General features: G+C 33.4%; 1 protein-coding gene across 2 annotated transcripts; it reads right to left on the bottom strand.

Moving 5' to 3' along the window:
- Nucleotides 1-4,804: 4,804 nt before the first annotated feature.
- LOC134240378 (3-oxo-5-alpha-steroid 4-dehydrogenase 1-like) lies at nucleotides 4,805-7,740 on the bottom strand. Of its 2 annotated transcripts, XM_062722473.1 has the most exons (5): nucleotides 7,396-7,740; nucleotides 6,860-7,026; nucleotides 6,616-6,717; nucleotides 5,538-5,688; nucleotides 4,806-5,016 (listed from the first exon to the last, which is right to left on the bottom strand). In XM_062722473.1, exons 1-5 carry the CDS (start codon nucleotides 7,701-7,703, stop codon nucleotides 4,950-4,952), a joined length of 795 nt encoding a protein of 264 aa, XP_062578457.1. In that variant the 5' UTR covers nucleotides 7,704-7,740; the 3' UTR covers nucleotides 4,806-4,949. The 2 variants fall into 2 exon arrangements, with proteins under 2 accessions (XP_062578458.1, XP_062578457.1); XM_062722474.1 differs by lacking the exon at nucleotides 6,616-6,717 and having other exon boundaries at nucleotides 4,805-5,016.
- Nucleotides 7,741-10,881: the final 3,141 nt, after the last annotated feature.

The following is a 10,881-nucleotide window of genomic DNA, read 5'->3' as shown; positions in this document are numbered from 1 at the left end:
ATCTGTTAGGGGACAGGTTATCTCTGAAGTGATATGTTGATATTTCAAAAATATAAAACGTAATTTGAGATCTCGAATTATACACTCGACAATCTTTCCCAAAGATTGCCAAATGATTCGTTCTCTCGAATTGTAATTCAAAATTTTGAATGGATTACCTATTATTGTAATGATAATCACTCCAGCGTTTTCATTTCTTACGGTTTGTAAAATATATTCCCTTGTGTCAACCAATGTGTTCTCTTTTGTTTAATATAAGTTTTAGTTCAATGTGTACGTACATCATTTCAAGCTCAAGATTATAATTCCATTTTTGTGTCGTCTGCGGAGCAGAGAGGCACTAAGCTAAGGGATTACTTTACTTTAAAAACATTTAAGGGGTAATTTTAGCATGTGAACTGATTGCCATAAAACATTATCAGCGTTACAATTCACTTGACCTTGACCTACTTTACAAAAATACCCCGGACAATTTGATTTAACTAAAGACTTTAGAATTTTTAGTGGCGGGTGTTGATAAATTAACATTATATAAATATTACATGTAGTAAATTAACATTATATAAATATTACATGTACTTGAGTGTAACATTGAAAATTTGAAAATTTTCACCCCAAGAAAAACCATTGTCAACCGAGGACAATGGTTTTCGAGGGGTAAAAATTTTCAATGTTACACTCAACTACATGCAATATTTATTATATTATACTGAATGTTTTATACAAATACATATAACAGTGAACCGTATAAATTCTGCGCAGTCGCTATTTTTTTTAATATCACCCGTCGTCAAGCACTGTTGACTGTTGCTACGCTGGAGGACGTGGCTTCATTATTCAGCGGTTAATAGTGTTTTTTTAACAAATGTTTCTCGACCAATCAGATTCAACTAATTTACATGAAAGTATAATATTTATAAATGTTTATGAGCTCATAATACTGTTCTTTGAAATTGTATGATATTCAGTAACCACACAAACTGATATTTAAATATTATGAAAATACATCTGGATCGGGATCCCACAACGGATCGTGTAGAGTGACAATTGCTGTAAAGACTTTGAAACACGTATTAACACATATAAAATGATTTCTTAATTATTCATTTAAGGTAGGATTCTTCTCTGGTTTCTGACTAGATGAAATACTAGTATTCAAAGTGCATTTGCTTATATGTCTTATATATTTAGGTGTAAGAGATTTAAAAGACCATATTTTTCTTTCTTCATCACAATTGTACAAATTTGAATAGAAATCGAACACCTCGTTTGAAAACTAGCAGGAACTATATTTTTGGCGGATTGGTGGCGTATGAAAATATCTTCTTTTCTGCCTCTCAAAATTATTATAAAACAATGGATTTAGTTATAATTTTTACACAATCAAAGACCTGAAGAACTTTTCAAATGTAAGTTTAATTAATAATAAGGGACTAAAGTTCTTAAATATATCAAATAAATATGATTTTTCAACCAAACAAGAATACAAGATCTATGTTAGCTTTTATAACCTTCTAATCTGAGTACAGATTTGAACCAAAAATCCGTAAAAAGTATTTTTTTCTCTCTTAGTAAACGATGAAAACTTTTTGTTTTTGCATCATTTTGTATCTTTATGTGACAACTTTATCATATGTGAAAATTAGAAAAATTGAAATATAAGAAGCATATAAAAATAACTAATATATCCTAAATATTTAAGAAAATTAGAGAAAATTCGGATTAGCCCATATCCATTTTAATTAAATTATTTATGGCAATTTGTTAATATCATCTAATAGGTCCTTTGTGGTATTATCTTTTTATGCAAAAAGAAAAACATTCAATCTTTTGAAAGACAAGTAGGGATCGCATAATTTGCAACAAAAATTTTCCATTGTTCATTGTCCAGGAAAAAGGTAATGACCTTGAACTGACCTTGTCTCTAATATAAAACGGTCAAATTTAATTTTACTGATACCATCACTTATTGATATTATCTTGATTCTGTAAAAATTTCATAAAGAACGAGGGCGCTTTTGATTGGCATTCGGCAGGAACCTGGGCGTAATTGAAAAGTGAAAATTTTATTGACATGTCACATGAAATTTTAACATTTTTTTAATTTATCGGGTTCCTGTGCAACAGGAACGGAAAAGAATTTCCCGAAATTGAGCTTTGATTTGCTAAAAAAATAACTTGAAAGTTGGCCATATCAGACATTTGGTACAAAATTGTACATTTTGAAACACATTTTTCTAAAAATTTTCTATTTCTGGGTCTTCTCTCCATGATTTTGAAACGTTAGTTGTGTGTATTTTAATTCAAAGAAACGATTACACTTTTTTAAAAAATGGAGAGAAGACCCAGAGACCACGAAAAATGAACTTTTTCCCAAAAAATCCAAATGTGTCAATTTGGTGCGTCTTTGTCCTTTTAAAGACATTTATATATGTGTAGCGGTGATAGCTCAGAAAGGTAGGCTACCTGTTCAGTGCACTCGAAGCGAAAAGTTTTTGGTTCGAGCCTGGCATGGGGCGTTAATTTTTTTTTTTTTATTCAGGCAAGCAACCATTTATTTTGTGAGTTTCGTTTTATGTATACGTACTGATGTATTAAAATTTTGAATTAGATAAATTTTGGTTCAGTTTGGTTCTCAAGCGAAATCAATTCTATTTCTATTTTATAATGCACATGTACACGTATCATGCATCTATGCATTAAATATATTTTAGGTTTTATTTTTTGTGAAATATTACTATGTTATAGTACCCCCTAGAAAAAAATGGACATAAATGTTACAATTTCAGAATGTCTTTCAAACTAAATGAAAAAAAAAAACCATGGACGTGTTTGTAAAATCTGACCAGGTATGTTCAGCCAACCAAATCATGGACATTTAAACCATAAATGTTTCGTACAAATGATTCCTGCAGATCACCCGCCAAATGCGCCCATCTTCTTTTCAAATACAAGAAATATGAGAAGAATCCTACATTAAGGGTTTGGGATCATTTTCTTTGATTGACAAACTCAAACGCAGTCTTATACTATGTACATCCGTGGATGTTTTTTGTGCATTTATGAACGATTATCAATGCTAGATTTTCTATTTTGTATGAAATACTTATATGCTTGTAGCATATTAATAACTGCCTGACCAGTCTTAGGTTTACATCTTTAAGAAGCTTAAAGATATGTATACCGTGTTAAACAGTATTTTTGCACAGCTGAAATCAAACAAAAATTTCTGAAGTATGATAAGCTATCAAAAATGAAGCATTCTGGCAAATTGGACGAAATATTATTCGGTATTAACAAAGTACTGGTCAAGAAAAGAACACGATATTCTCATGCATATTTATAAGGGACTGATGTATATGCTGGATCTGCGCATGTGCGCGGAAAAGCATCGCGAGAATCATCAGATCGAGGAAACTTTTTTTGTGACGTCTGTTCAGTGAGGAACCAACATGACTGACAAATCGTCCAATCAGCTCAATGAGTTGCATTTAATGCATTTATGGGTTACTACATAAAATACATGTACTACATGTGTTATTCTAAAAGACTAGTTTTTTAAATCGCTCTTGTATTGACGTGATGCATTTTCACAAGCATTTACACGCTTAATGCATTATGTACATTATTATCTACTAATCCCATGCTCACATTTGCATACAAATGATTAACAATGATAAAAATTAGAGTTTTCCCCAATCCATTGTACAGGTCCGTTTGTTTACAGTTTCCCCGTGCTATGCTGTACTGTCAGTGAAAAGACAATTTCACGTGACTATATATTTCTCGGTACAAAAAGCAACCAACTCTGAGGTGTGCTCACGTATTGACAATGTTTACAATGTGTACAACTTCGAAGCATACAGTATGCTACTCAATACACGTTCTACGATCAATGCACATGAGAATTAATATAGAGGTAATTTAAAAAAAACGTGAAACTTGAGTCTTTTTTTTTTTTATAAATGCATAAACTTTCAATTTCTACATGTAGTAATAACTTAGCAACAACTAATTCAACCAGTTACATGACAATTTTATGAATATCGAGTTTAAAAACTGGAGTTTTATTTACTTGTGGAGACTTTGTGAGCGGTATTTCAAAGTACTTTTCAACAAAAAAAACTGAATTTGTTTGTTAATGTGAGCTTTTTAACAAGAAAAACTTTTGTTTGTTAATGTGAGTATGGGAATTCAATTAGTACCTTTTCTTCCTGTTTTTCTCAAACACAAAAAATTGTAAATTGACTCTCCAGCCGTCATTTGAAATCGCATCCTAAATTTCCCTAACCCACGTGTTTGTAGTAAAAACGTAGTAGACCATCGTGCTTTTCGGCTCATTCACGAGATTGAACCATTGTTTGCTGTGAGCATGTGAGACCACATGATCATGAATATTTCAATAAGAGGCGGTTTAATATCCGACTCGAAGAGAAAATAATTTTTACAAAATAATATTTCATAACTTTTAAAAGTGATGGAGTAGAATTGTCTTATTTGCAGAAAGTATATAACTTTTATAACTTGATGAGACACCACATATATTTATTTCTTTAAAAATAAAACACTAATACGGCATATATATCTTTAAAGCAGGCTACACGTGCGTTCCTTGGAACACTCTAGTTAAGTAGTTATATTATTAGGAAAATTTACACTTTGTGATGTATATTTATGTCAATTGAGATATTGACATAGATAGAACAAAAGATATTTAAAAAATCAATTTCAAGTTTTCGCAAGATGCATGTTATGTCAAGACAAAACTAAATACATAAATAAAATAATAACAGAAAAACACTTTATCATATATGTTAAGATTTCTTTATTTAGACCTAAATAACTTGTTGCATACAAAGAAAATGACACAACCTTTTCCTCGAATATAGCTGCACTGTATAGCTACATGTATATTCACGCAATAAGTCGTTTGTGATTTTGTGGTTTCTTCATATAATGAATGGAATTAAAGCTTTTCTTTCTTGGGGATAATCTTCAAATTTCTGTTTATACCACCTATTCAAAGAAAGAATATACATAGAAAATAAATATAACACACAGTAAACATTCAAAAAGTCTTTTAAAAACAAGATTTGATCAGATTACCAAAATTAAAACACGAAGGAATAGGTGTCACGAGTTTTTGTAACGCTTGGCCAAGATTAAGATGCAATAAATACTTAATATTATTCGAAATTTTAAAAGTAAATGTATATTAAAGTGTTTTAAAACATGCAAATTGATTATTGCTTTAGATTACTTATTTAAGGCTAACTTTCACAATGATAAAGTATCTATTTCTGCATCGGATGGAAAGTATGAAAACCTTAATGAATACATATGACAACTAAGCTGTGTGTGCCACTACATGTGTATTTGGAAAAACTTAGCAGAACAGAGATCCTAATACTTTTGTCCATTCAATCAAGGCTTATAGGAATACATGGATCTATCCATACTTTCTTCTGATTTATTTTTACATGTTTAAGCTGAGTAAGGCACCATTTTTACTATATAAAGAAACAAAATCAACTCACTGGTGGTGATGACAGGCACGTGGTCCTATGTTGCATAGAGTGAAGAAGAAAAAGGAAAAGGCCGAAAGACTGCCATTGGCCAGCGCAAATCCAAACCACTCCAAAATCTCACCCAAAAAATTGGCGCCGGAAACATATTCAAACATCCCACCTGAAAAAAGTTCACATTTAAAATTCAATTTTATAAAATGAAATTGGATAAATCTATAACACGTCCTTCTCTTTGTAAAGTAAACCGAGGCGTACTGGAGTAATGTTCAATATTATGGACGGTAGAAGGTACATGATGCTGCAGAACTGTAGATGTCCGATGAAATGGAAATCTAATAATATATCCGAGAGCAACAGAGCCACCCATAGAACAAAATGAATATTTATAATGTTATTCCGCACAAAAGTTTCGCTCGGTTCCGGATTTTGTTTTTAATAATGGGTCACACTATAACTTTCTGGTTGTCCATCCATATTTTTCAGTTCTCTATGAAGAAGGGGATTAACCGTTCCAAAGCAACAATGGGAGCTTTTTAAAAGGCTTACCGTCTTTAGCAACAAACTTAAACAGTAAACTGGCCTACACCTATCAGGTCATATTAATTATTTTTGAGAACTTCTTGTCTATGTATTTCTTCATTAGTTTCTTTTACTGGCATAGGTCCTACAAACTGAAAGGTTAACCTGGGGCCTATTCAACAAAGTGAGAGCTCGCGAACATTTTTATTGGAAGTATGCGGAATTTTGGTGAGCGCTCGCGAACGCGTTCGTTCTGTTGAACAGGCCTCAGACGCTCTGTCTGTATACCGTCGTCCTTGGAAGGTATAATATTACTTCTCGTCATTCTCTTGGTTTATTTCATGAATGTCAAGAAACAATTATTTGTCAGAAATCTAACAAAGTGCTTTTCTTTGGTTGGAATTTCTTCATCAAGAATAGAGTACAGTATATGTTTAATTGTTTAGCATGTACGTATATGATTAAAAAAAATAGTTATACAGACAAATAAACGGACAACCGTCGGATGCTTTACCATTACATGTTCTTTTCATTGACCAATTGAGCAAAAAACAAAACAGCAACGTACCTCTGGGAATCTTATAACCAGTCTCTCCTGGTTTTCTAAGATTTCTGAGAATGTGGTCAGCCTGAAGGTTCGTAAACATCCCCATAAAAAATAAACAGATTCCTGGAAATGAATTAAATGCATAATTTATACATTACTGTTTTAGAAATAAAAGAATGGTGATGAAAGACAAAGTGAACTTTAAAATGCATTTCTTTTCCCATTTCTTAATATAAACAGGGAAGAAGAATTGGATATTTACTACCTAAATAAAATCTCCAATTCCACATCCACTCACTGCCAAAGTCTGCATATTTGATGATGTATCCGGCCTGGAGATAGCCATTACACGCACAGAATGCAAAGGCGAGAAGGAAGGGAATAAGCGGCGTAGGCTTACCGCCCCTGATCAGGAGAGGGTAAATTATCGATCTGAAATGGAATTTTGTAGCAAGTTAATCATCGGTCTTCAACAACAAACATATAGGCAAATACAGACTTTTAATGATCGAAAGTTGACAAAACCCCCGAGATAAAGGCGACAGTGGTTCACTATGATATAAAGCCGTTATACATTCATAATCTAATTAATTATTATAAGTAAACAAATATTTTTTTTTTCTGAAAGAGTCTACTTATCTAGAACAAATACAATGTAAGTATAAATCTCATACATAGCAGTTTGAAAAGTAATGTTTAAAGATTGTCCGAGCGGTGCCCCATACATATTACAAAACAAAAACAATCACTGTCGTTCTGCAATCTTTCATATACATGTATATGAATGTTTGTTCTACATACCTTTGAAAATAATGTAATAAGAATAATCCTAGAAGAATTTTATTCGGAATATGAGTTATTTTTGGACCTTCTACACAGTAAATTAGTAATACCGGCACTAAAAAGGCAGGTATCTCCTGAACAAACCATGCCAATTTAGCGTTCACGTCCACACCCCAACCCCCACGCGCATATCTACCGTACGGTGTATTTAGAAACTGTAGAACTATGACAACTACAATGCCAAAGAAAAGCAGATTATAGGACAAAAAATTGAAAACCTCCAAGTCTAGCCCTAAGACTTTATCGATCCAATTTTGCACACCCATTACTTTCCTGTAAACTATGGGTCACCGATAAGGTCTTCACAGGTTCAGATCCATACATGTACATGTAGCACGCAGACAAGTGGAGGGGCAGTGAAAGATGTGAAAGAGAAAATTAAAAAGAACTAGGTAAATCGCAAATGCATAGGGGCTGGTCTATTCGAACCTCACTCTGAAGACAAGTTGGACAAACAAACGTATAAAATAGTGAATGTATATACATGTATATGACTCTTTTCCATCTTAGATTATATTTTTTTAGGGCATAAAGACTCGGCTAAATCTGGGGTAAAACAGAGACATAAATAATATTTTAAGACCGCAGAACATTAACTGGCAAGATTGGAAATATGCAGCTTACGTCATTTCTAACTGTTACAGTCAAAACATTTGATGATAGACAATGAAATGGGCGGGTACAATTCGACGCAGACGGCCGAGAAAACATTGGATTGAAATTACAGTTTGAAATTTATTTTCAAACCACCGGAGCTGTTTTTTTCAAAAGCAATGTGTGAATCATCGTCGCAAACCACGGCCAAAATACACGATCCTCTCCCATTCTGGCTGTGGTTGAATGAGAAGAGAATATCTCGTAGTTCATTAAAATATTGACCAATGCGAGTAAAGCATCTTTGATGTGACCTTTCAATACCCAATCACAGTGCACGAAATATTTCTTGTATACTGTTGATGGAAATTGTTGATGGAAACAAAACTTGTCATTGACTGAATATGACGTCACAATAGAGAGGCGTGAATATTCAAGATTCCGAAACTTTTTGTGGTTAAGCAGCCACGGGTAGGAGAGAGCTATATGCGGACCCCGGACCGTGGCTTGAAACAATGTGTATGAATGTATGATTCAAAAGACAAATAATTTCAATAAAATGATTCCCAAATACATGTTGGTTGATATTAATATTGTTATGGGTTTGTAGCCTATAATATAATTTTAGGACACTGGTAAAAGTCCTAGAAGTCGAAGACATATATTATTTTTTCAGGAGATGGTCATTTGAATCTAGAGGGGGGGGGGGGGCTTTCAAAATATGTCGAGTCAGATCATACCAAACAGAAATCAAATACTGTATTTGTCCCCTCATATATTTCTTTAAAACGCTGGACAGAAAATTCTGATTTATATTTTCAAACTGTACCAAAATTGAAATTATTTGTCTTCTGGGTCAATCAGTAATAATGTGCCTTCTAGCGTAGCTGAGGTGGATTGAAAATGAATTTCAAACTGTAATTTCAATCCAATGTTTTCTCGGCCGTCCGCGTCGAATTGTACCCGCCCATATCATTGTCTATCATTAATTGTTTTGATTGTAACAGATAGAAATGACGTAAGCTGTGTATTTTCAATCTTGCCAGTTAATGTTCCGCGGTCTTAAAAATCTTTAAAACTTTATTCTTAGGATAGTTTCAGGGCCATCACATATTTCGGTGAACAAACATGTCATGCTAATGGAGGAGTTGCGAGTCTCTAGCTGTTATTTATGTCTCTGCATGGGTAGAAGTTTAATTATAGAAAACTGAAAACTCAGGACCCATCCCCTCGAATTAATCGGCTGCCGTTCATTCACTTGCCAGAGGGAATACATGTATTGTGTGGTGATTTGCATCATGCAATCATGCAATTACAATTTTATTGACTCCATAACTGTAGAAAATGGACGGGATTTCTTGGCATGATTTATCATTGTCTGAATACGTATTATATAGTTTCCAAGATTCCTTTTTTTGTATAATGTCGGGCAGATAAGTTTTGCTTATATCAGAGATGCGCTTAGTATAATATTTCCATGTATTTTGATTTTTGATCAAAGTTATCGATAGAATCGATGTGAACTAAGTCATTTTAATGACTTAGTACTAGTACATATCACATGAATCAGAATAAAACAGTGGCGGGTTGGGGGGGGGGTTCGGAAAAACCCTCCCGCTCATTGAATTTTTTTTTTTACAAGTGTCATTTTATCATTTTTTTGCATTGATAAGACTCTAATAAACATGAACCCTTTGTTTGTACAACTGTGAAATATACATCAACTACGTAACAGGAAATCACTTTCCGCTTGAACGCACACAATACACAGGTAATCAACAGAGAGAGTGCCTTATATTAATTTAATTTTTAAAACGGTAAAAAAAAAAAATGAATAATAATTTATTGATTTCATAGTTTTTAAAAACATGCATTTTATCAGCAAAAGAATATTACTGATCAGCACCGTAAATATGCAGTTTTCTGTTGGTACCTAACTACATTGTACTGTGATCTTGTGACTTCACTAGATGCACGGACTACCCGATCTCGGAGGCACTCTCTCTGATGATTACCTGTGTATTGTGTGCGTTCAACCGGAAAGTGATTTCCTGTTACGTAGTTGATGTATATTTCACAGTTGTACAAACAACGGGTTCATGTTTATTAGAGTCTTATCAATGCATCAAAATGATAAAATAACACTTGTAAAAAAAAAAAATCAATGAGTGGGGGGGGGGGGGGGGGGGGGCCCCCCCCCCCCCCCCCCCCCCCCCCCCCCCCAACCCCCCTGGATCCGCCATTGCTACCAAAACCTTTTCTTCATTATTTATACGAAAGAAGGAGAGAATACATTAAAAAAATGTAATTTTAAAATGTATAATCAAAACAGTTTCTAGTCGTTTCAGTTTAAAAAAATAAAAATGTGTTTCTCTTTAGAAAAAAAATTAAATAAGCCGATTGGAAAACAGATCTAAATAAATTCATGATCGTCCCCTCTTGATGGTAATAACATCTGATTACATTTTGTATTACTTGTCAGGCATTAAATAAATGAATTGTTTTTCTTTCTTTTTTGTGCTTCGTTCAATCAAACAGAAGATGCTTCTTTAGTTCTTATGGGCATTTGAAATAAGAATCGGGATGGCAGTGTCTATATGCACGACCGTCGTGCACTTACCTTCTCAACGGTTATTCGCACGACCGTCGTGTACATAATTTTTTCAGTGGCTGTTTGCACGACCGTCGTGTATATTAATTTTTCAGTGACTATTTGCACGACCATCGTGTTTTTTATTATAATATTTATCAGCTGGTCGCACGACCATTATATATATTTATTCATACCTTCACTTATTATGGCATTCGTTTTTCGTCCCCAGTTAAGTTCGGAACGCAGTAATTAAAGTA

This window comes from Saccostrea cucullata, unplaced genomic scaffold, assembly GCF_032062105.1.
Source record: "Saccostrea cucullata isolate Sc308-1 unplaced genomic scaffold, CSIRO_AGI_Scuc_v1 ctg5762, whole genome shotgun sequence".
In the NCBI taxonomy this organism is placed as follows: domain Eukaryota; kingdom Metazoa; phylum Mollusca; class Bivalvia; order Ostreida; family Ostreidae; genus Saccostrea; species Saccostrea cuccullata.
This window is presented reverse-complemented; position numbering and strand designations above follow the sequence as displayed.